General features: G+C 40.0%; 1 protein-coding gene across 1 annotated transcript in view; it reads right to left on the reverse strand.

Moving 5' to 3' along the window:
• The window catches only part of LOC137040105 (muscle M-line assembly protein unc-89-like), a 72,921-nt gene extending 46,064 nt beyond the window's left edge, over positions 1 to 26,857 (reverse strand). Inside the window, exons 1-3 of the mRNA XM_067415517.1 lie at positions 26,592 to 26,857; positions 14,921 to 15,247; positions 14,091 to 14,432 (exon numbers count right to left, since the gene is read on the reverse strand). Of these exons, the coding sequence (XP_067271618.1) occupies positions 14,091 to 14,432; positions 14,921 to 15,247; positions 26,592 to 26,667 (745 nt within the window). The 5' untranslated portion in view covers positions 26,668 to 26,857. The remainder of the gene's footprint in view (positions 1 to 14,090; positions 14,433 to 14,920; positions 15,248 to 26,591) is intronic.
• Positions 26,858 to 27,188: the final 331 nt, after the last annotated feature.

Consider the following 27,188-nt stretch of genomic DNA (forward strand, 5'->3'; position numbering starts at 1 on the left):
TTATTTCGTAAGTTATGAAGATAATGTTGGAGTAATGACACAGCGTATATTGCCCCAGGCAGTTTTTACTTTAACTGCGCCTGACAGAAGATTTTTTTTTCTGAGATGATTATTACACTTTACAACAAATAGCCTAAATAGCTATAAATAATACTGTATTAGTCCTGGTGGCCGTTAAGAGTTGCTATGGCTACAGTTAACACTCCAGCTGCTGGAGAAAACAGCGTTGACATTTTTGGTGCGGCAGACAAACTGCATGTGACAAAATGGTTGCGATTGAAAGTCATCACATGTAAACACCAGATCGGTTTAGATAACGTCTCATGTAAACAGTTCACTAAATCTTTCAATCGGTACACTTAAAAATGATTACTGTCCTTCACTGATTTGGAGGAGCAGTCGCGCGCAGTCCTACATCACCGGACTAATTTGCCTAATCTTCTCGGAACTTTATCGCGGTCGAAACGCAGACAGCTGCAGGTCTGGGGGGGAGAAAAGTTCCTGTAAAAAAGTTCCTGGTACAAATTGTTCCGGGTAATTTTGGTGGAAACGGGGCTTTCGTCGCATTAGGGCAGAAGCAGAGCGGAAGCCGCGCGTGCATGCATGCACCCGCTCGCGCCCGCTCACTGGCCCTCATTTATCAATCTAGCGTAGAAACGGGCGTATATTTGGCGTAAGATTATGCTTACACTCCTCTCACCGCCTGATTTATGAAGCTGTGCGCACCTCTGCAATCCAGGTGTACGCAATACCTGCCCTTGATAAATGCTGCGGCTGAAAACGATCGTCATTAGAATAACACGCCCCTAATATTCAAGTCTCCACCCCCCCCACACACACACACACCCTCATTTTACGCCATGGACACACGGAAGACGGCAAAGAAGCAAAACTTCTCCGACGTGGAGATTAGGCGCGTCTCAATCATCTCACTAGTCCACTAGACAGCGCACTGATTAGGACATAAGTCAATGGGCTGACTCCCTGATCAGTGCCCTGACTAGTGGACTAGTAAGATGATTGAGATGCGTCCATCGAGACCATCACCAGGGAAGTGGAAAAAAAAACAAAATTGTTTTATTTGGAAGTTTAGGATTAAAGGCACCCATAAAAACAAAATATGGACCCAAATTACGAGTACTGATCATAGTGTGGGGGTTGAGAACCGCAGTCCAGCACTTTAAATAGCTGTTTGGATGAGAAATTATCCAATGCATTATTTTACAGAACATGTTTTGAAACAATTAGCATTTAATTTCGTATCATCGAAATGTATTGGGGTGTACAATAGTGTATTGGGGTGTACAAAACTCGGCCATCCTGACTGGATATACTTCAGTACAGTTTGCAGGTTATCGTCTGCCTTTGTAGCAGCCCTAATGGCTTCAAGTTTTGTTGGGCTTGCAGGCATGCTTCCAGTAACAGCAGCAATGTAACACTCCACATCGGAGTGTATGTTGAGGTTATTTTCCTTGCATGCTAGTGGGCTTCGTGATAAGGTATCAGCCATCAGCAAAGTTTTTCCTGGAGCATGTTCTGCAGTCAGTTTGAATCTCATAAGCCACATAAGTAGTCTCTGACATCGCAACGGAACATCGTCCAAGTACTTATTATTCATAAGAGGCACTAATGGTTTGTTTTGTGTCACTAATTTGAAGTTTTCATGGCCAATCAGGTACTTTTCAAATTTTTCACAAGCCCAGACGCTCGACAGACATTCTAGACTCAGCCTCAGATAAAAAGCGTGAGCAGTACACCACAGGTTTCCAGTCTCCATCATGCAGCTGCAGTAACACTCTACCTATTCCATAAAAGGCAGAGCCACGTTGTAGAATTTCAAAACTGGAGAAGTAGAAAGGATTTCTTTAATGCACAGGAAAGCCGGCTCCTGAGGATATGTCCAAGTCCATATTGTTGTTGACCTCAGCAGGTCGTATAGGTGTTTGCCTTTTGTTGAAAGATTAGGAATGTACTTGCCCAGGTAATTGAACATTCCAAGTATGCGTTTTAGCTCATAGACTGATAGGTGAAAGCTCACGGACTGCTCTGACCTTCTCAGGTTCAGTCCTCGCACCAGTTTTATCAATCAAGTCAGCAGACACTTTTCACGATTTAACTTCAACCCAGCAGATTTAATTCTCTCCAACACCTTGCTAAGCCATTGGTGATGCTGTTCCATGGTGTCTCCATACACCAATATATCATCCATATACACCGATACTCTTTCAAGCTATTGTAGAGTTTCTGTCATCTTCCGTTGAAATATTTCTGGGGCACTAGAGATGCCAAAAGAAAGACTTTTAAAGGAGTACCTTCCGGAATTTATTTGTTACAAAAGTGGCCAGTTTGCTGCTTTCTGGATGTAATGGTATCTGCCAAAATACTATGGCAGCATCCAATGATGAGAAGACTGTCGCACCACTCAGCTTTGCCATTATCTCCTCTGTTGTTGGAAGAACATATCTTGCTCGTTTCACCGCTTCATTTAACTTTTTCAGATCTACACCTTGCCATTCCGCTTTGGTACTGGCTCCATGGGTGCACACCAATCTGTGGGGTCTGTCACTGGCTCAATGACCTCGTTCTCTTTCATGCGTTGTAGCTCCTCCTTTAACTTTTGCATGAGGGGCAGGGGAACTCTGCGTGCTGTGTGCACCGCATATAGCTTAGCATTTTCCTTAAGCTGGATTTTAACAGGTTCTGTGTTAAGAGTTCCATGCTCACCAAATGCATTGTGAACTCCCTTAATACGTTGATCCAGTCCTATTGAGGACGCAGTGGCTCGGCTAAGCTAATTGTTCATGTTTTGTCCATGGATGACATACATTGGTAAAGTGTATGCATTTCCTTTATTTGTGGTACTGGCTTGAAACTTTCCCAAGCACTCCAGTTTACCTCCAGGACTACACAGTGAACGATTTGATGGCTCCAGCATTCTCCTGAGATTCAGCCAGCTGAATTTTTCTTCACACGATGTTTGCATCTGCACTGGTATCAATTTTGAATTTAACTGGTGCCATTCCAATGTAAATTTGCACAATCCACTGCTCATCATTTCTTTATTAATTTGTATCTGCACCCAGGAAATATGGTGTTTGTGCAACAGTCTCTGACACTTCTCTCACTGCTTTACACCACTTTTTTACATTTATTGCATGTTGTCTTTATTGCTGGGCATTTTCCCTGTTGTCTGTGTTTGATTTTCCCACACCTTCCACATTTTGGTTCTCCTTGCTCTTTTATTGGTTCTCCTTCCGTTTAGGTTTCCATTTCTGTTGCCCTCTTTGTGCTGTTTTCTCTTTGTGACATTAACTGCAGTCTGCGCGACAGATCTTTATCATATATGCTCACGACTGTCCAATCCAGAATGTGCTCATCTCTGTGTTCACCAAAGTCACAGTGTTCAGATAAATCATAGAGAGTTCTGATGAAAGTTTCAGCCTATTCACCAGGGCGCTGTACTCTTTTATAGAAACAGGCTCACTCGTGAATCACATTCTGTTTAGGAAAGAAATACTCGTCGTATTTTCTTAACACGACATAGAATTTCTTCTGGTCATCCTCCTCATTAAAGGTGAATGACTTAAATATGTGTTCGGCTTCATTTCCCATGGCATATATTAATGAACTGACCTGAACTTCCCCGTCTTCTTTATCCAATTTTGTAGCGCTCCGAAAACGCTGAAAGGGTTCCTTCCAGTCAGCCCACTCATTTGGATGATCTTTGTCTTGCTCCCCCGATTTGGCTCTTGCTCCCTGTTTATGCCATCGATTAGTTTATTGATCAGTTACTTGTTTCTCTATCTGTTGAGTAACACTAAATTTATGGGACTCACTGGCTGTGGTAAATGGACTGCATTTATATAGCGCTTTTAACAGACCCTATGGCCATCCAAAGCGCTTTACATTTTGCCTCGCATTCACCCATTCATACACCGACGGCGATGTCAGACATGTAAGGCACCATCCAGCTCGTTGGGAGCAGCTGGGGTTAGGTGTCTTGCTCAAGGACACTTCGACACTTGGTCAGGCAGAACCAGGGATTGAACCATCAACCTTTCGGTTTGTAGACAACCTACATGACCCACTGAGCCACTGCCACCCGGCCGTGTGCAGAGGGTTTTCATGATGAAGCTCTGCTGTGTGATTCGTCTGGTTTGGTGGTTCCGCTCACAACATTTGAGCTCGGGCAGTTCAGTCTGGACTTGATCCATAGAGGAGTATTTATGCCCAAACAGAAACAGTTCGGTCCAATGGAATTGTCAGGGCGGGCTTTAGACAATGACGGATAGTTAATAAACAGTAACGTAATCATCCACGTCATCAAAGGCGCTTGCCTTGGATTGAATTTGTTCAAAACCTAAACGGAAACATTGTTTGTATATGCATTCACCTTCACTATTTCTCTCTGAAATGATGATCATGTTGGTAAGTACTCTGTGTATCCTTAAAAATTTTTTTACAACACCGGCAAAGATCGTTTACACTCATCGTGGTTGCCTCAAGGTTGCCTGCTAAAATTCGCATTCCTGGGTCTATATATTGCATAATTGAGGTCGCTTCAACCCGTGGACATAGAAAACAACTCACAGAAAAACAAAGACTTGGCAACACAATGCAGTTGAGTTCTGTTGACATTTGACAACTAACGTTATGCGTCGCTTCATTTCTCTGATCGGTTAGGTCTATCCAATTGAGGTCTTTCCTGGTTCGGTTGAAATGCGCCCCATTATCACAGCCCAATGGAGCAGTTTCAGACTCATATTCTGACTAGAATTGAGTATGACCATGTCAGGCTAGAAAGTTTGGTTCCTCAAGTTCTAAGCGCTTTAATGTCACATCGCCTGACATCTGGGCCCGTATTCATAAAGATTCCTCTCAGAAAACTCCTAACTTAGCTTTTACGTAGGAGTCTTAACTTAAGAGCTATTTGGGACCGATCTGAGAGCAACTCTGAGCAAGGAAAATACAAAAACTTTTATCTTAGTGAAGAGGTGGGGCTGACCTGTTGCTACGTATGACACAGTCTTTTGAAGACTGTGATTGGATGGTTGTTCAAAAAGGGGAAAAAGGAGCGCTTTTAAGTACAGGGTCTATTCTAAGCCTTCACTTTGAACTTACAAGTCGAAATTGTTCTATTTTACCGTTCTCTCTCCCTCATACACAGACACACACACATTATATATATATATATTTATATAAATCCTTGTATTACTTACCATGCTGTTAATTTAATATAAGGTATTTGATTAGCTTAGAATTAAAAACATTGTTCCACTCTTTCCAATTGCACTGATTGCTGGCATGTCTATGTAATTGGTGTCTTGAAAGTTGGGTTTAATGCAGCAAACATGGAATCCAAAACAAGAAGGGCGAGAAAGCCCAACTGGACAGAGGAACACTGTTGGCACAGTTAGTGGATGAACACAAGGACATCCTTAAAGGTAAATTCGGGCCGGGTGTCACAGCACGGGGCAAGAAGCAGATGTGGGAGCTTATAGGGCAAACTATTAATGGTTCATTCCCCCTGCTTGTGCGCACCAGTGAAGACTGCGAGAAACGCTGGTACGTGTTGCAATCAAAAGCCAAAGGGGAAATCGCAGCACACAAGCGGGAGTCATCACGCACAGGTTAGTGCTATAACTATTTTTTTTAAAACCACTGGTAAAGTTATCTCAAACAACATGTGTAGCCTATACTGTACATGTGGTCCACTATTGTTGTGTAGGAGGTGGACCACCTGCTAAACAGCTGTCCCAAGTAGCCAAAACCGTGCTCAACATCTTAGGTCACTCAGAAACGAGTATTACCGGTTTGAAGGAGGGCACAGACAGCTCAATGATTCAGCTAGTAGAACTTTAAAAATGGTAATTGGAATAAACCAAGAGCCAAGTAACGCAATATAACGACCCATTTTTATTTAACATAGTCAAGGCCATTTCTCATATTTCTATCTGGCATTATATGAACTGAACAAAAACAAATTGGCGTAAAAAAATTAAATAATTAAATGGCTTCTCCTTTCAGCACAGAGCCTTCAGCAGAGGAATGGGGACCATCGACTAAGGATGGCGAAAACTAAACATTTTCTTGACCGACCACCGAGCCTCATTAGTCGGTTGAAACCGGTTAAACGATTAGTTTAAAATATGCTGCGCTATTTTCACGCCTGCAATTTCACAACTCTGTTGCATCTCTCTATGATCTCTCTGCCGCTCTGCCTACCGCTCTTACACACACACACACACTGTCCCGGCGCCGCCGCCTCCCTTCCACTCACGTCACTTTTTTAGAATCCTCTACAGCGCGTAACATGAGTCCTGCAAACGCGGCGCCGAGGAGCTTGTTTGTAATTGACAAACAAATGCCTTAGTTTCGAAATGGTTTGGGTACAAGGTGATCGCGTTGAAAATAAAGGCATTTGTCTAGCGTTAGAAGCTCATTTGAAACATTGCCACGGCTCATTTAAGGAAATGACAGCTCCAAAGAGATGTCGCTTTAGTTCGCGGTAGTGCTAACAATAATAAAGAAAGATGAAGAGCCAACACCTTATGTGTTACCACTGAAATGTAGATGTAATATATTTCCAAATGTAAGCGCATCTTATGCGGAATGCACACTTCATACTGTCGCCTGCCCTGGCTCTAACTTCGAGTGTTTTAGCCTGTTTACTTTTCGCAAACCTTGTGAGCGCGCAAACCCAAATGCTGTGACCTCGTGCCAAATGTTTTTATTGGTTTATTAAGTACAAACAGACGAGTTATGAAAAATTGAGTGTGATTTTTTTTCACTTCACACAAAAAGATTTTGAAATGAGATGGCTAACTGTAGTAGCGTTTAGTCCACTGTCTATAATAGCCTAATTAAGCGATATCTTTTTTTTTTAAACCGACAACTTCGGTAAAATCGGTTAACGTTGATACGGTCAACCATCGGTCAAACGGTCATCGGTTAACATCCCTATACCGTCGACATTGTAGATGGGCGACCCTCAGCCCGAGGTGCCTCATTCCCTGACTTCTGCTGCCACCGCAGCTGCCCCAACACCTTCCCTAATAGAGAAAAAACTTGAGCTACAGATGGATGCCCTAAAGCAGAAGAAAATAGTACTCCATTTAAAGGAGTAGTACTACAAACTAAAAATAGAGCTTCTCAAAAATAAAATGAATAACAAATTATTTCTTTTGAGTGTCTTCATGATTTCTGTCACGGTTTATGAATGCATTATTTCCTGCTTGTCTTGTGTTTGTGTTGTCATGTGTATGTGGTTGCGTGAGTGGGCGTTCTGAGCCTAACTGTTTGATCAGCTGATCTGATTATCAGCTAGCCTAGAAATCTAGACGCACCCTAGCGGCAGCAAATTTAATCTGCCCGCAAGTGTCGTCTAGGAACTCTCAATACCCTTCTGAGCTGTATTCCTCTCACTCTGGCTGGGCCAATCACATCGTGCATAGTGTCGGTGGGCGGGGCCATAATCACGACGGCCGAGTTGCATTTGCGTGCTTCTAGTAAACACAGAAACTGGCGAACGGCGGCGGTCTTTCGAATCAGCTTTGGCTGCGACTCTGGAAGACTTGGAGTTAAACTTTTCTCTGAGAAAAGAACAAAGAACGGCACTGAAGTCATTCTTAAAAAGGGAAGATGTGTTCGGAGTTTAGCCGACCGGATACGGTGAATGTTTAATCTATCAACAAGCTGTGTTTCACCTTCGTTGCTCTGTTTGGTGTAACGCTATCCTATCGCGTGCAGAGGGAGTTTGAAAGACAACCGTTTATCCCGCCCCTCGGATTGAGCCCTGTCTATGGTGAGTTTCCAGACCAAACATCTTGATGTGGGTCTGGCTTGTCAGGCTAATTATCAGCACCAGTTGCAACTAATTACCCTCACCTACAAAGACTCATCAGTTTTCATCTCCTTTGTCAGATCCTTGTTTGAGGTCCTCAGCAGTGTTGGGGACGTTACTTTAAAAAAGTAATTAGTTATAGTTACTCACTACTTGTTCCAAAAAGTAACTGAGTTAGTAACTGAATTACTCTATAATAAAAGTAACTCGTTACCAGGGAAAGTAACTATTTGCGTTACTGTAAAAAATAAAAATAAAAAAACTGCTATAAGTCATATATAATATTTTTTTTTCAGTTTTCACAAGTCAGTTGAAATGAGTAGAACAGACAAGTGTTTATAACTTTTATTTTTAAATGTTAAAATATGTTAATTAACTTGGATGCCTCCAAAAATGTTAAATGAATGAAATGGACACTAAATATAATCAATTATTATTATAAAACATTGTACACTAATCTACACTATTTTAATGTTGCTGTGGGACAATGTGAAAGACCTATCAAATTCAATACATTATTGTAAATATAGTGGAACAATAAAACAAAATAATTTTTTTTAGAACTGTAATATTTATTGCACAGACCCCAACTGGCCATCAAATAAATCTAAAAATAAATGATGCTCCTTAAGAAAAGTATACAAAAAAAGAAAATATTAATAATAATAAATATATTAGCCTAATTTACATAGACTAGACTCTTTGTAGTGCACATTAAAATTCTAAAACTGTCACACAACTGGTAGACATACTGTAGCCTGCTTGAAGTACTTTCTTCCTCACAAAAGTAAATAGTTTAACAAGAAGTGAAGTGCTCTCAAGTCTTGTTTGTATGGCGGGCTTATCAACTTTCTCGCGAGAAAAACCTAGTTTTGGTGTCTTTAATGTCGTGGGTCTGTCTAATCATTTGGTAGTGGAGGTCACATTATCTTTTGCATTCACCGACGAGGAGAGACTCTTCTGGGCATAAGTTGCACATTACAACATTCTTACCTTTCACCTCAACGCGGGGAAATGTAGTGCTTATGCTTCCAATTTGCGAAAGCTACCTTTAAAGTCATTGGACATGCCATCGCTCTGACTCCTGATCGCTGGTCGCATGCGCGCCAGTGTGTGTCACACACACACACATAGCTGCAGGTCCGCTGACAGAGTTTGTGCCTGTTCGGATGAAAACCGCTTCAGTGAGCTCAATTATAGTAACACCGCATTTTTTTCTCAGTACCGGTAACTGCGTTGCAACGGGGGAAACAGTAATTTGTTTGATTACTCGTTACTGAAAATAATGCCGTTAGTAACGCTGTTTATCTATAACGCTGTTATTCCCATCACTGGACCCGAGTGCTGTATGTCTCCCTGTTCGGTGTTCCAGTCCTGTTCATCCTGTTCCTGTTCGGTGTCCTCTGTGGATTTGTTCTGTGTCTGGTTCCCATTTGCACCTGCACCAGCGTATCTTCATCTCACCTCATCGTATGACCATCTTAGTCCCTGCGCTACCTGTCATTCCTGGACTCTGTGACTTTGTTCATATTATATATTCTACTATTAAAAGAGTTTACTTGCAATTGCTTCTTGTAATTCGTCATGAAAGAACGATCTGACCACTCTATGGAAGAAGCGAGTAATTCATCCACCGGGCTGAAGGACTTTGAATGACACGGGTCGTCCTGTTCAGGCCCTGGTGACGCAGGTGTCCGAGCTCACCCAGCAATTCCAACTTCTGCGAACTCCCACTGCACCGCCCACACCGCCCGTTCTCCCCATATCGCCAGAGAGCCCTTCCCAGTTGGAGCCCCGTCTACCAGTTCCTGAGTCATATTCTGGTGAACCCAATTACTGCAGAGCCTTTCTAACACATTGCTCCATGCATTTCTCTCTTCAACCCAGGACTTTCAACAATGAACGGCTTGCATTTGTGTTGCATTTGTGCACTTGCAAGGTTGCATTTGTGTTGACGCTTCTGACTGGGAGAACAGCGCTTTGGCGAACGGCGGTGTGGGAGAATCAGGATCCGTGCTCCGCCTCGTTTCAGACACTCTCCGCTGAGATGATAAGAGTTTTTGATCGGGCCGTCGCCGGGAGAGAGGCGGCCAGAGTACTCGGGGAGCGGGCCACTTTGCTTACAACTGCCCCGTAAAAGGTCAAGGCCCGATAGTAAATATGAGGCTACTATCGGGTGGGATCTCCGCCGAGAAGACCTCATCTACATCTACGCTCCTCCCAGTAAGGTTAAGATGGTCAGTCAACACCCACGATTGTCAGGCACTTCTGGGCTCTGGGGCTGAAGGTAACTTCATGGACTGCACATTTGCACACAGACATCAGATTCCCCTCAAACCCCTCACCAACCGGATTGCTGTTCATGCCCTGAATGGTCAGGATCTCCCCACCATTTCATTTACGACTGAAGACATCACCCTAATCACGTCAGGCAATCACTCTGGACTCTCCCCTTGCACCCATTGTTCTTGGTCACCCCTGGTTGGTCCATCATAACCCGAGAGTGGATTGGTGTCAGAAGTCTAATTTGGCTTGGAGTAATAAGTGTCATGAGTCTTGTCTTGTGTCTGCTTGTCCGTCTGTTTCTGTCTCTGTTTTTCCGGAAGAAGCCGTGGATTTGTCTAATGTGCCCGCTGAGTACCGTGACCTGAAGGAGTTGTTCAGTAAGTCTCGTGCTGCATCTCTCCCTCTGCATCGTACCTATGACTGTGCATTAGAGTTACTGCCAGTCACCGCCTAAGGGCAAGTTATATTCACTTTCTATACCAGAAAGGGAAGCTATGGAGAAATATACTGATTCACTGGCAACGGAGTTCATTCGCCATTCCTCTTCTCCAGCTAGGGCAGGGTTCTTTTTTGTGGGGAAAAAGGACGGATCTCTGCGACCTTGCATTGATTACCGGGGGCTGAACAACATCATGGTAAAGATTGCTTATCCTTTGCCGATGATGTCTTCAGCTTTCGAGAGGTTGCAGGGAGCATCGATCTTCACAAAATTGGATTTACGTAATGCTTATCATTTGGTCCGCATTAGGGAGGGGGATGAATGGAAGACCGCTTTTAACACCCCCAGGGGCACTTTGAATATTTGGTCATGCCATTCGGGCTGTCCAACTCCCCAGCGGTCTTCCAGGCACTCGTCAACAACGTGCTGCGAGATATGGTCGATCAGTTCATATATGTCTACCTGGATGACATATTGATTTTTTCTTCTTCTCTCCAGGAACATGTGCAGCACGTACAACGAGTGCTTCAGAGGTTGCAAGTTAATGGGCTTTTTGTCAAGGCGGAGAAATGAGTTTTTCATGCACAGTCTGTTCCTTTTCTGGGGTACATCATTTTGAGGGAATGCGTATGGATCCTGAGAAGGTTAAGGCTGTGGTAGATTGGCCAAGTCCAGATTCCCGTAAGGCCCTACAGAGGTTTCTGGGATTCGCCAATTTCTACCGCCGGTTTATTTACAAATTTAGCCAGCTTGCCGCGTCTCTGATTGCCTTGACCTCCCCCAGAACCACCTTCAGGTGGTCAGACACAGCCGAGGCTGTGTTTGTCAAACTGAAGGGTTGCTTTGTTTCAGCCCCCATCTTAATCGCCCCTGATCCGTCACGTCAGTTCGTGGTGGAGGTCGACACGTCAGAGGTGGGGGGTAGGTGCAGTGTTATCCCTACGTTCTCCCACAGACGACAAGATGCATCCTTGCACATTTTTTTTCTCATCGCATATCCCCTGACAAACGTAATTATGACATTGGTAACAGAGAGTTGTTGGCAGTTAAGTTAGCATTGGAGGAATGACGTTATTGGTTAGAAGGCTCGGGGGTACCTTTTATCAGCTGGATGGACCATAAGAACTTGGAATACATTAGAACTGCTAAAAGATTGAACTCCAGGCAGGCTCGGTGGGCACTTTTTTTCGCCCAAATTACCATCAGCCAAGGAGACAGCTTTGATAGTCGTTAATCACGTCTTTCATTTACATGGCCTCAACCTCCCTCCAGTGTACAAGAGGATTCATCCCGTCTTTCATGTATCCAAAGTTAAACCCGTGTTTCATTCACGTATTAATCCACCAGTCCCAGTTCCTCCCCCGCTGCAACTCGTAGACGGGGAACCTACTTATTCAGTCAATCGCATTCTGGACTCTAGGCGGAGGGGTCCAGGCTTCCAGTACTTGGTGGACTGGGAAGGTTACGGTCCGTAGGAGGGAAGTTGGGTACCTGCTAGAGACATCCTGGATCACTCCCTTATTGATGATTACAATTGACAGGTAAGGGAGTCTGGGAACGGCAGGAAGCGTTCCTAGGAGGTGGGGTACTGTCGCAGTTTATGAATGCATTGTTTCCTGCTTATCTTGTGTCTGTGTTGTCATGTGTATGTGGGTACATGAGTGGGCGTTCTGAGCCTAATTGTTTGATCAGTGATCCAGCTGATCTGATTATCAGCACCAGCTGCAACTAATCACCCTCACCTATAAAGACTCATCAGTTTTCATCTCCTTTGTCAGATCGTTATTTGAGGTCCTCAGTGCTGTGTCTCCCTGTTCCTGTTCGGCGTTCCAGTCCTGTATATCCTGTTCCTGTTCGGTGTTCTCTGTGGATTTGTTCTGTGTCTGGTTCCCGTCTGCACCTGCATCAGCGCACCTTCATCTCACCTCATCGTCTGACCATCTTAGGTACTGCGCTACCTGTCATTCCTGGACTCTGTGACTTTGTTCATATTATGTATTCTACTATTAAAATGGTTTACTTGCAATTGCTTCTTGTATTTCGTCATGACAATTTCTCTCTCATTAAAATTGTAGTTCTGGTGTGTCTGTTTAGTAACAATATTTATATTGCATTCCCTGTAACTTAAATGAAATGCAAATTTGTAAACTGGGCTCTGTAGGGATTCCCACTTTGAGACAGATCCCTCCCTTGTGGAGGGTATGCTTCATCATCCTCTTCATCAGCGTGATTGTCCGTGGGAGCGCCTGCAATTTGTCTAGCTTTACAGATGTTATGGAGCACTGCACAGGATGTTATCACTTTGCAGACATTTCCTGGTGCCAGTCGCACCTCTCCATGCAAAATGTGAAAGCTTTACACATTTTTCTCACTTTAGTTGACCAATACCGCGCTCAACTACAGCTTGTGTTTTCTTGTGAGCTTTGTGAGTTAATGAAAATTAACAGAATTTCACTGCATATTTTCAAACCATACTGGTTATTTATGGGTGTAACCTACAAATACTTCTACAACACATTTGTTGTTCCACACATATTAATTGTATGCAGTCACTATTACCTGTTGTAATTTAACTGTGACTCCTAGTCAGGACAGAAGTAAGGTGTGAGGAGCCATGGTTTACAAGGATAACCACTGTCCCCTAACAAGTGGCTATTTGCTGGAACACGACATCCTTCAAACAGTTGTTCCAGGCCACTCTTCGCCAGTATCCTGGCATCATGTGTTGCGCCGGGCCATTTTGCAACAATGTCTAAAATCCGATAATATGCACTGAAAACAACTTGAGCGTTTACGCTGTGTACCTCTTTCTATTGACATAAACGTCCTCGTCTTTCGACGGTGCAATAATTCGGATGTGGGTTCCATCGGTTACTCCGACAACACCAGGGAAGCCTGCTATATAATGCAGATTTTTGAGCCTGTAAGGTGGGAATGTCCAGTGGAAATTAAATGAACTGTCACACAATATGAGGTTCTGAAAGTGCTGTAATAGTTTGTGGGATCACTCTGCTTACAGAAGGTTGTGACAGACCTAAATCATCACTGCTGCATTGTTGCATTTTCCCAGTTGCCAAATATCGTAATGTAGCAATTACTTTCATTTCTGGCGCTATTGCATTCCTGCGTTGTGTCGGAGATGTTAGCGTGTCTCTAATAATATCCGTCACAAACATGCTCCCTGCACGATCTAATCTATAGCGTCTTATTAACTCACTGTCATCCATTGCCTCTTTGTCTTTCTGCCATTTTCTCCACTGCTAAAGAAACTCTTAAGCCTCTTAAAAGTCCTCGTCCGTGCTCCTAACAAATTTGACCTTAAGACCTCTTTTAAGGGTTAAGATGCTCTCTGAAATACTTTTTTCTTTACTAGGATTTTTTTTAGTTAATTTTAAGAGTAAACGCCCACATTTCTAAGAAATTTCTTAGAATTTTGTTCTAGGAGCTACTCTTTGCATTAAGATTCTTTATGAATACCGGTCCTGATAAAAAAATCATTACATTAAAAGTTAAGTTACTCACCACCGACAGTAACACTAAATCTCTTGAATATCGTCTGTTTGCTACTGCTGCTGCTGATCTTCACTGTATAGAGTCCAGAGTCTGTGGTTCTGGTGTGTGTGATGGTCAGAGATCCAGTCTGATCCAGCTTCAGTCTGTCTCTGAATCTCTCATCAGTCTCATATGAGTTCTTGGCCTCTATATCACGTTTAACGATGAGTTTTCTTTCATCTCCAAACCTCCACACTATCAGCTCATCTCCGTGTGTTTTAGTCACATCAGTCTGAAGAGTGACAAGATCTCCCTCCGCCACTGATACACTCTTCATTCCAGCCTCACCTCCACCAATCACAGATGGAGACTCTACAAGAAACAGATTCACCGACAGATTAAACATATTGAACACTGGCACTAGAATATCAAGTTTAACAGTCAATTAGTTAATTGCACTTGTCTGTTTAATAGATAGAATGAGAAATCCTTATTCTATACAACAATTGCTCCTGCTTTGAATTATTGCATTGTTACTGCCAATGAAATTAAATGAAAAAAATCTGACCATATTGAATGTAAAATGGTAAATCGCTCAATATGACATTACTTCTTAAACTAGTATATAAGCAGCATCACACTCGCCATCATGCTGCTGTTCAGTCATGTGACCATCTGCTGCCCAATCACACTCATGATGATATTCAAACAACAATACTGAAAGTATAATTCAGTAACGATGTTGAACACATTATAGTAATATTTGCTGGTGGAACTTTAATTCTCAGCTTAATTCAGTTTAATTGTTAATAAAAAAACATCAAAAACATCTAACTATTCAATAATACAAGTGTCCTCACCAAAGACAGTAACACTGAATGTCATCCGTGAGGTCCCAGTGCTGTGGTCAATCTGTAGTTTATAAAGTCCAGAGTGTTTGATTCTCATGTTCTTGATGGTCAGAGATCCAGTCAGATCCAGCTGCAGTCTGCCTCTGAATATCTCAGTGAGATAGGGATATGAGATCTCTTTTCCATCGATTTGAGCGATAGTGGAACCTTCATCTTCAAACCTCCACAGCATCAGAATAACTCCCGGTGTTTGAGTGAGATCAGGGCTCAGAGTAATAGAATCTCCCTCCATCACTGACACTGTCTTCACTTCATCTGCTTCAGCACCAATCACTCCTGCAGAACAAACAGAAACAGTTTCTCAGAGATTAAACTCATATAACACTGCTGCTGAGATCAGTGAATCAGTGATCAGTCTTGTCTAAGCATAATTTGACTTATTAAATGGCTCCTAGTATGCTCATTTATAGGTTCATAATTTGGCTCATGGGGTCTACTAGGATATTTTAACATAATTTTTAATTTTTAATTTAATTTTTAAAAAGTTTTTTTTCTTCTTTTAAATAATCGGCAAATTGTTGCAGCACCTTTTTTCATCCTCAACAGAGTTTTATTTTTAACTTGGTTACCGCCAAATCTGAAAAAAGCCTAACTGGTGTGCAATGTTGTCCGATGTAGCGTAAGCATTTTGAACTGCGAGAGGCTTTACACTTTTTCCGTATACGGGAGGCAATCTGTGGGAAGCTTGATAATTTACTTTATGAAGTTTTAAATATGGTAATTTTCTTACACAAAACGAAAACTGAAACTAAGACTAAAACTATTGGTCAAAAAACATTTTCGTAAACTGAAATAAAATTAAAAATTCAGAATAAATGAAAAATTAAAACTAAACAAAACTAACTACTCCTACTGAAAAACGAACTGAAATAAAATAATAATTAGCAAAAATAAATATTCGTTATCGTAACTAATAAGCTCTCTTGACTGTGATGGAAAATCTGACCTGTGGCGGTTGAGGAAGTGCCCAGCAAACACACAACGTTGGCACAACGTACTCAACCTTCTAACAACATTGACACAACATGGCCAAAAGGTTGCTATAACTACATTGTGTGGTGAAGGTTGTTTCAGTGTTGTCACAACATTGACATTGAACCACCGTCCAGGGCCATTGCTTAAGGTTGTGCCAAGGTATCTGGACAACCACTGGAAGACCTGTAATCGTCGTCATTGTTCTGAAGCGCGACTATCAACCTTTTAAATTTAAACTGACAGTTGAACCGTCTCATAGGCTATGTTAATAACTTGATACACGGATACGTGAGTATTGCTTTTAATTTACCTTAGCTGATACGTAAATATTTAAACAAGCTACAATTTCCGTGTCTACGTGACATTCATTTGTTCGTTCTACAAACTACAAAAAAATAAAAAAGATGCTGGGTCAAACTGTGTAAGCTATTTTAGAAAGGAAAACTACTCTTAGTGGTGCTTGAAGCGAACAGGGGAGATGTCCGCGACTCCACAACAGTTCTAATAGTGCAAGCCTTTTGTGAGCACTCCCAACTCACAAGACGCACACATTCTGAGCTGTGAAAACAGCTGTTGTTGTCACATGTGCTCATGCCACTACTCACGCTGTTTTACCCGCACCAGACCAAAAAGTGTCCTCGTGAAGAGAAGACTTGTCAGAAACACCTTCTTAGAAAATGACCACGGTAGGAACAGCAATCGTTCAGCTCCAAAGCAGAAAGCAAAAATGCGGTGCATCCACTTCCTTATTTATATCCGTGCTGCATGGAATGTGCTAACTGCATGCCAATGTTTATTGGCTTGTTTAGTTTACACTCAAATTAAATCGACAATTCGTCTGTCACTGAAAGGGAATAGGATAGTAGTTCATATGCTATGGCAAATGTCAAAATGATTGATGGTCACCTTTGACCTACCACGCCCACTTACTGACTGGACCACCCACATCGTTCCCCTCCCCCACGTTTGACCTTGACCACCCACGTTGCTGTGACCTTTGACCTTGTGGGAGCTATATGACCTTTGTAGTTGCATATTTGAAATACCGCTGATGACCTACAACCTGCGGTTGTTTCAGCTAGGAATCAAATGAAACAAATGATTGGCTTGAACTTTGACTCAGCTACTTTAGGCGTGATTTCGGGGTGGTGGGGGGGGTTCATCTGCAGACCACGTGAGGGGCTTCCACATTCCATAGCAAGAACCAAAATAAAATTGTATCATCATCATTATTAGTGCCTTAAGTGGGCCGGTACATGCCGGTACTCAGTACCGCCACTTCCAAATATAGCTCTTGAGCGTACCGCCACCTCTCTGTGCGCCCAGAACGTGACTTTAGCGAACCGGGACTTTTGCACATCTGTTTTAATCCTTTGGCAGCGCTGCCGCTTTTCAGAGCGCCTTTCACATTAAACGCTTCCTAATTCTTCCCACCGAGAATAACCGTTCGCGGAAGGCTTTATGACCCAGCAGTATCCTCTGCCGGTGACCGCTATGCTCGCGCTAAGCATAAGATTCCCTTTAACTGTTCGAGTTTAGATTTTCGGCAAATCAGTTTGGGCAGATGCAAACAACGTGATAATTGTTCGTGAGTCCAACATTCAGCCATGCAAAAAAAACATGCACTCTCCATGAGGGAAGACGTGATCATAAAGGAAAGTCATCTTTCACTATTGTGAGTTAATGCAGTTAAATAGAGAAAAAAAAAAAACATTTTATATTTATGTAACTTGTCGTGTTTTGGGGGGAGCATAAATGTATTAGGCTATTCAAACACAAAATAACCAATAAAGTCTCAAGCATCAAAAGCAACCCTCTAAGTTCTCTTTAATTTAAAAATATGCATTTTCATTTATTCATATATATGGTTGCAACAACATTTAGTTCAACATTTTAAGTGCCATTGTTTTATAAAATATTTTATTGGCTGAAATTTCAAAGTCCAGTTATTATGCTTTCAAATTGTATGCCATCTATGTATCTTCCTGAGAAAAAAATAAAAAAGGAGACCTTTTCTGTTTTATAATTTTGAATAGAGGTTGATGAAATTTAATATCCCTTGGTGTAGAAAATAAATATTCAATAATTTGAGGATGGAGTCCCATTATGCCTATGGGACACCATATAGGGCCCTTAAAATTAAGGTTACAAAAGAAAATTGTATTAAGAACGAGAATATAGAAGTATATTGAGATATATTTCATATTTTTAGAGTTACAGGCACGGTATGGGAAAAATAGTATTGATGGCATGTTTAATTGTGTATCTAAAAGAAATGTATCTTAAAAAAATAGATATATTTCTAGTTTATTTGTTGTTCAGAAAGTATGAGAACATTGAAAATGGTTACCAATTAACTCATGGAGCCACATTGAGATCCCTATATCTCTGGAAATGAATGGGCCTTAAAATTAAGGAACCGAAAGTAAAAAAGTGTTTTAAGAATTAGAATTTGAAAGGACATTAAGGTATCTTCAAAATGAATTACAGGCGTGCAAACTTTGATCAAAAAAGTGCTTTTTCCCTTTTTTGAAATGTCACTGTTGGCTGATAATGCAACAAAGATTTCTAAAGTCAACAGATTTCACTAATAGACCTACCAATCTCTGTGGGAAAATAAATAATGATGGCATCTTTCTGAAGACATTTTTACACCCCTGTGAAAATTGTCATTCTGACCCCCACTACAAAATATTGAATTACTCACTAAATATACATCCATCACATTAAATGTCTTTATACACACACTTAACTGCAGACACTGAAATAACATACTGTGTGTGGTACAGTACACATATTTTGAGTGTCACATATTATGTCCCTTATTTATGCCACGATTGTCCCTTATTTTCTTTTCCAGAAGTTTGCAACGCTATGCTGTACATAAAACCCCTTCAATATAGTTGTTGTTACCTCAGGGAAGGAGGGGAGTAAGCAAAAAATAAATAATAATAATAATAATAATAATAATAGAACACTGGTAACTCTTTTTGGCCACTTAAAGCATTGATCATTATAGGACAATATGTTTTTTTCTTTCTCTCTTTCTAAAACACACACGTACACAATTTTTTTTAAAGCAATGCAGATCTATTTAAATGTGATGGATATAAACAAAGGTTATGTTTATATTGCACTGTACAATAATTATCTTACTAAAATGTACTGAAACATGATGAAAATATAAAACAACATTTTTCAGAGAGCAGGGAAAAGTGCTCCTTTTACATTCATGTATATACAGTGGATGTTTTACAAAGAGAAAATACAGTTGAAAGTTGAAAAATAAAATCTCTCCCTCTCTCTACTGGGCCCTGGGCCCATATTTATCAAGCTTCTCAAAGTGCTATTTTAGTCTTATGTGTTAATTTTAACCATTTTAACCAGTTAATAAAACGGTATCGTTTGGACAGAGCAGTTATCATCTTTTTCAGCTCTGGTTAAGACATGGTGGAAAACATGTTTATCTTTCATTTCAAATGTGTATATTATAATGTATTGTCTTAATAATTCTTTATTTTCAAATGTGTGTTGAATGTATACTCCTTTTAGGAATTTCACCATTCAATGTGAATTTATCTGAGAATATTCTTAAATAAGGACATCTATTCAGTGATTGGTTCATGCCTATAACATCATCCAAAATCCCGTTTGTGGCACAGCAAAGTGTCGTGAATCGACTCTAAGACTGACACTTAAAATTTAGTCATACACTTTACTTAAAGTATGATTGGGATGCTTGATAACTAACTTTTAAGCGCAGCTTTGAGCCAATAATTTTGTTTTCTTGTGAGTAATTCTAAAATGTTTGAGAAATACAGGCCCTGATGTTTCTCTTCGGTCAACGAAAATATGAGTAAAGTTTGTCTAGAGTATTTTACTGATTTTAACTTAGATTTTTTTGAAAAATAAATGTTGTTGATTTTTTGACTGACTTTGCAAGGTGTTAAAGACCCCACAAGGTGTTTTTGTTTTTATCCAACCAGAATGATTCTACGCATGCGAAGTCTTCAGAAGTTGTGACTTCTGGGATCAATGGGTCTCCTGGGAATATTTATTTTACCTTAAAACCAAAGATTTAGCTGTTGGTTTCTGACACAATGGCATCATTCGGTACTTTTATAAATGTCATTTTCTTCATGCTACTTAAGTAAGCTCACATTTTTAAAAGACAAACAAGACCACAGCTCATTTTAAACAATAAGTTCACATTTTTTAAAGACAAACAAAACCATAGCTAATTTTAAATAAACTCACATTTTAAACAGACTAACAAAATCATAGCTCATTTTAAACAGTAAGTTCACATTTTTAATAGTAAGCTTTCATTTTTAACAGTAAGATCACATTAAGTCATATTTTTACAAGACACATGAACAACAAAACTGTAAACTATATTTTTGGTACAAAATGGGCCAGTTGCAATGCGTGTTATAAATACCACAGGTTTGTGGTCATTCTAAAGAATTGAGAGACAATTTTGAGTGTATTGTCATAAAATGCAACTAAACTACACCCCCTGCAAGAAAAAGGCATTTATCCTATGGGGGTGAAAGTCTTACGGTTTGCTTCTTATCTGACAGGAAAAGCACAAAACAAAAAGGCCCCACTTAATGATGTATCTTAACATAAATAAATAAAAAATATGCACAAATTTAAATGCATGTGCTGATCTTGTCTTCTCATTTTTAACCAACAGCTGGTTAGCCAAGGATTGTATTTTAGGCTGCAGGTCTTTCTGCCCCATGGAAAGGAGAATGTGTTGAACAAATTCAAATGTGTACTTTAGGAAGTTTGTGTAAATGGTCCATCACCACCTTTCCCTAAATTACAATCCCAATGAGGAGCGAGAGAAATGGAGACAGTTGAGGGACTGAAGAGTCATCTCATGCTCAACTAATACAATCCCCACTGGCAAGTCAAGATTCACGCTGCGATCATTGGACATCTAGTGAAGATAAATAAAATTAATTCACATGCATGCAAGCTTGTATACATTTCAACTAACAAGTGTTACTTCACCCAAAAATGAGAATTCTGTCATTTATTACCCTCACGTCGACCTTTGTAATACAAATTAAGATATTTTTAATGAAATTATATACGTTCCTCCATAGCGATCCAACGTATCTTTCACTTTTAGTGTTCAGAAAGGAAAGAAGGACATCATTAAAGGGATAGGTCACCCAAAAATCTAATTCTGTATACATCTCCTGAATGCAAAGGAAGACATTTTAAAAAAAGTTGGTTGTGGCCCAAAGCAGACTCATCAGTACAAAGAAATGTATACAGAATTAAATTTTTGGGTGAACTATCCCTTTAATGATGTCTGTCTTGCCTTTCTTAGTTACGTTACGTAATAGTTACGTTGGATCGCTATGGAGGGACAGATACCACTTGGATTTTTAATTAAAAATATCTTAATTTGTGTTTCGAAAACAAACAAAGGTCTTACGGATGTTGAACAGCATACAGGTAAGTAATAAATTACAATATTCAAATTTTTGGGTGAACAAACCCTTTAGATTAAAATTGATATAGTGAGTGTGAATGATGGAGTATGAACATGTATGTGTGAGTCAGTGTGAATGTCTTTTGGACATTATTTTCTACTAGCAACACTTACCAAACATGTCTTAAAGAAAGCAAGGGAATCATCTCCAAACACGAGTCCTTGAAGCACTAGAGTTCAGACCTCAGTTGGCTCTGACAACTTGAGTGGAAGTAAAAAAATATTTTTATTAAATCCAACCACTTGTTATTAATACATTGTTTTTTAAATGTATTTTTAACAGCATCCAAATAATTGTGCACATTTACTCAGATCAACTACGAAGTCTATGAAGGTTTAAAGGGCTAGTTCACCCAAAAATAAAAATATTGTAATTTATTACATGCTGTTCCAAACCCATTAGATCTCTATTCATCTTTGGAACACAAATTAAGATATTTGTGTTGAAATCTGAGGGCTCAGTGAGGCCTGCATATTCAGCAATGACACTCCTCTCTCATGATCCATTAATGTACTAAAAATAGGGCTGGGAAAAAAATCGATTTGATTTAAAAATCGAGTTGGTAGGTCAAATCGATTCATATTTTCAAAAAATTGATTTAAAAAAAAAAAAATTCTCTCCCCCTCGAATAGTGTTACTGTTTATATGTTCAATTCAACATTCAACTAAGAGTTACCTCAGGATTTTTTGTTGTTTATTAGCTCAATCCAAATACAGTATAAATAATAAGGATGTTTAACAATCTTTGTTGCACACTGCACAGTGACTTTTCATTGAGATAAAGGGTTTGCCTTTGCAATTTTATGTTGATACACTTTAATTAAATATAATAAATATATATTTTTAAAATAATTCAATTATAAATACATTATTTTGATTTAAATGGGGGGCAGGGGAAAAAAATCGAATCGAAAATCTATTTTTTTATAAATAAATAAAAATAAAAAAATTCACCCAGCCCTAACTAAAAACATAATTAAATCAGTTAAAACACTGCTTCATGAAGCTTTTGATTTTAGCAGTTTGACAAGTGATCCGAATCATGATTCAATATGCTGATTTATAACGCACCAAAGCCTTATGAAGCAGTGTTTCGAAACCGGCTATCACCACATGTAAGGAATAATTGTCTCCGGGCCGTTGAATTATTAGAAAAATAATGCACACCCGAGGTGGTGATGCCTTCACGACGCGAAGCGTGTGCATTATTTTTATCTGGTGTGCATTATTTTTCTAATAATTCAACGGTCCAGAGTCAATTATTCCGTTTATACTACAGTTACCACACCTCAAGATATCGATTCGATGATAAAGGGATTCGTCCAGTTTTTGTACATAATTTTGTACATAACTATACCAATATAGACGCAGTACGACTGACCGTTCGACAGGGAACAAAATTATACAGCGGGAAATTCAAATGTTTGTACAGAAAGTCTCTAACTATAAACTCAAGCGTGTTTATAACTAGAAAATACCAACAAAAAATAATATTTTAAAGGCAACCATGCCTTAAAATATAAAATATACAACCATAAAATATACACGTATATTTCACCATTAACCACCTACCAGCATAACGTTGCTGTATTGAGTCTTTCACTGACTTCCCACCTGCTGCTTTACAGTCAGTGTACTTGTTCCGCTGCCAGAGTAAAATGGGAAAATACCATTAGAATAAAACGTGTATGGAGCAAAAAACAAAACAAAAAAACAACATGATTAATAAGATATTATTAATAAGATAAGAGTGTAAATCTCAACTTACCTATTTAACTTTCTTCTCTCAGCCTCAGAAGGTTCTACCGTTCTGGCCTGCTGCTGCTATATGTCAGCAAATTCAACCAAACATTTTAAACAGAGACATAGTGAACAATAAAATAAAAAAAAATCAAGTTGTGAGCAGCTCATAGTACTTAAAATATTAATTAAACAGATTTGTCCTGCCAAATGAGTTGTTTTGATGCCAAAAATTGGTATTTTAAGTATTGTTAAGTTATTTTAACTTGATTTCTTAATTAAAGGTGCACTATGTAGTATTTTTGCAGTAAAATATCCAAAAACCACTAGGCCAGTGTTATATATTTTGTTCAGTTGAGTTCTTACAATATCCCAGATGTTTCCAACTATTTGTATATTGTGAGAAAATTGCGATTTTAACTAAGGACCGGGACGTTTCAGCATTGCATTTGACAGTCGCCTATCAATTGCGTCATATCTGCGTTACCCTCAGTTTCGGCTTTTATTTGGCAGGAGCGCTTTACTCTTAGCAGTGTGAACAAGTGAACGCACAGAGTAACGTCATAACATCGTTTTAAACACACTTAAATGTATCTAATATGATAAACAGAGCTCCATTACCTCAAAATCATAACCGGAAGAGCGGATCTGTGCAGGCGACCGGCGACTGTCTCCCGTCTCTTCATAATAAAAATTCGCGAGGCGGGTATTTGTTTAACAATCGCTCCAGCAGCAGTGCTCAGGTCTACAACACTCGGTCCTGCTCTGCTTTAGACTACAGTAACGTTAATAACCGCATGCATGAACGTGATTTCTGCCTGAGTCCTATTTTCCACCGGCTGTGATGAGAAAACCACATCTCCCAAGATGCTGCGCTCGAACTTTGCGTCATCAAACTACGCATTTGTTTTGAATAGGCGCCCTCCAGTGGACGGAAAGTTCCATAGTGCACCTTTAATGACAACTTTTGGGTTTACAGTGTGGCTCCGCCCCTGGCAGATACATTAGTTTAAAGGAAAATGCTTTTGCTTTAACCCCTGTGTTACACAAACTATTCATTATTTTGAAAATGTGAACTGACTGTTACAGTTAATGCTTAACATTGTAGCTAACTATTATCTTTTAGAAATAATCCATGAAAAAGGTTGCGATTTGAGGAGCGTGCACTCACATTTTCAGTTCCATCCAAGGCCATGCTCACAACAAGGGAATATCATGAATATTCATGTATACTTCACCCACTGGAACAGTTGTTCACAGGAACTGAATATTACACAACACCTGTTGGGAACAGCTGGGAAGGCAGCAAGCCTCGCCCTGCGTCCCAATTCGCATACTATCCATACTAAATATTATTTGAAATAAGAATTAGTATGTCCCAAATCGTAGTATATTGAAAAGAGTATGCCAAAGATACCCGGACGGTTTACTATTTCTTGTCAGAATTCGAAGTACAGATCGACGCACACTCTAACGGCTGAAATAACCCACAACCAGGGCTTGACAGTAACACCCGACAGGCCGCCAAAATGCGGGTAGATTTCAGCTGTGGCGGATAGGCAGCCACTCCCGCTAGCCACTTTGGCGGGTTGAATATAATTTCATCCTACAGCCAAGTGAAATGCCAAGACTGAATGTTGAATGACACGTTGAATGACACATTCATATCTCTCTCTCTCTCTCTCTCTCTCTCTCTCTCTCTCTCTCTCTCTCTCTCTCTCACACACACACACACACACACGCACACACACACACACACACACACACAGTTCTTCTTGCACCTGTCCTAAATAGTCAAATACACGTGCACACAGATGACAAAATGTCCATCGTGTGGAGTATTTTGCAGTATTGTTGCATTGTATTTCCGGAAAAATTCCTACAATGACGCAAATTGACAATATTTGCGTCATCAGAGGAATTTTTGGCCAGAGGCTAAAGACTACAGCCAGCAGAGGGAGCCATTTCTGCATGTTTTCAACCCGCACATGAGGGATAGGAGATTACACTCACAGCTCAGCGCAGCTGCAGCGTCAGGCATCCATGTAAATAGCGCTGTGCTGAGCAATGTAAGTGTTTTTACTTCTCAAATGAATTTCTATGATAGTTAAGCTTCCAAAGGCATGAACTGAAAAAACGCCAGACTGAACATGCGCTGTGAATGTATATGCAGCGAGCGCGGTCGCGATTACCTCAGCGGCGACTCACTCATTATATTGAAGACAAGTTCATGACGACAGTAATGTCTGTTCTCTAACTCAGTCAAGTAATCCAGTAGCGGTGGGTTTGGGAGTGGCCTCACAGGGCAGCTAAGCATTTTGGGAATTGTAGTCTTTCACCCCATGAGACAAAAATATATTTTCTGTCTTTTCTCAGTCTAGGCACCAAATTCAAAAATTATTTCACATTTCTACTACATTAATGACCCAGTTTAAATACAGTTTCATCTTCCCAGCGCTGAAGTACCCCTTTAAGTGTATGTAAACAGGTGGGTAATTACTGGATATGTGTCAGAATATTACATCATGCATTCAGCAGCCCAGTTAAATACCTGTTTGTCATTAATGTTAATCAAACTACAGATGTATACATATTAAATACACCTACTGTATCTGAAAAATATATGTTTAAATGTACTATTGTTTTTGTAATTTGCTCTGTTCTTTTATAGCTTAACAGAAATAACACCACATATTAAATTTCTCCTATTACCCAATGCTCATATTGCCCACCTGCACACACCAGTTGATACAATGTGGTCTTGATTTGGATGGTCACTCTACATTTGAAAGTTTAAAAGGGTTTTAAATCTTCTTAATCAAGTAAAATGACTTAAAGTCAAGCAATTTAAGCATGCCAAAGTCAACTTTAAGCATATAAAATGTAATTTCCAAACAGCAAAATTGTGGCCAGTGAAAATGCTGAGCGGCTAGTAACTTTGGAAAACCACTAGCCACAGTGGCTGGTGAGCAAAAAAGTTTATGTCCCTGCTCACAACCTATTGCGAGTTTGACGTGATTTCGATTTGGACTACAAACGCGGATTTTAAAAAAAGTGTTAAAAACTACAAACATGACGGATGTGTCGGTTAAGTAGAGAGGTTAGACAAAGTGGTTTGAGTGATCATTTATCAGTATTTAGCCTGACAAAAAGATTTTTATTCAGTGTTCTCCACGTTATATTTCACCTGCTGCATTTTCAACTTTTGTAATGACACGTTTGACCATTAACTTTTTAAAGCATCATTATATTTAAACTGCAAACACACGAGGAGAGTCTAAAGGAGTACACTAGGACGTAGTAGGCGGACGCAGCAATTGTTTCCGGTGTCAGAGTGAAAACGAAAGTGTTCAGAACAGAGCAGAAAAACAAAACAGAAATTGAGCACTTACCGCATATTAGCAGACAAATCTGAAATAATTTGAAGGTGTGCTTCATAACGTTGCCGATTTCAGCAAAACCAGACATCGATTGATATTAATATTCGTAGTATGTTTCTGAACGGCCCGACTGACGGCCACGTTTATTAACACCATGAAATAAAAAAAGAGATTTTTATAACGACTGAGGCTTACTTCATAATTTACACGACGATATACTAGTGATGATAACAGTGACTCCGAAGCGTGTGTCAAAAAAAGAAACGATTTTCAGTGAAGCTTCATCTTCTTTTTCTTCTTCTTCTTCTTCTGAGCGGCGGTTTTTGGTGCATTTCCGCCACCTACTGGGAAGGAGTGTGATGAGTGAATGATGACTAGAATGATGGAAAAGAAAACTAATATCATATATATATAATACAATACTACCAATACAAACACACACAAAAAACAAAAATACACAATATCACACGTTTACATACAAGCTAAAACGCCAGTGGATCCACATACTGGAGAAGAATCTAACTGAACTTAGTGTTGGATTCGCTAGTGCTAAGATTATACTATTTGCTGAGTCAGTCAGTCTACACATTCTTCTGTACATGATATTAC

The sequence above is a fragment of the Pseudorasbora parva genome, chromosome 14 (assembly GCF_024679245.1).
Source record: "Pseudorasbora parva isolate DD20220531a chromosome 14, ASM2467924v1, whole genome shotgun sequence".
NCBI lineage: Eukaryota > Metazoa > Chordata > Actinopteri > Cypriniformes > Gobionidae > Pseudorasbora > Pseudorasbora parva.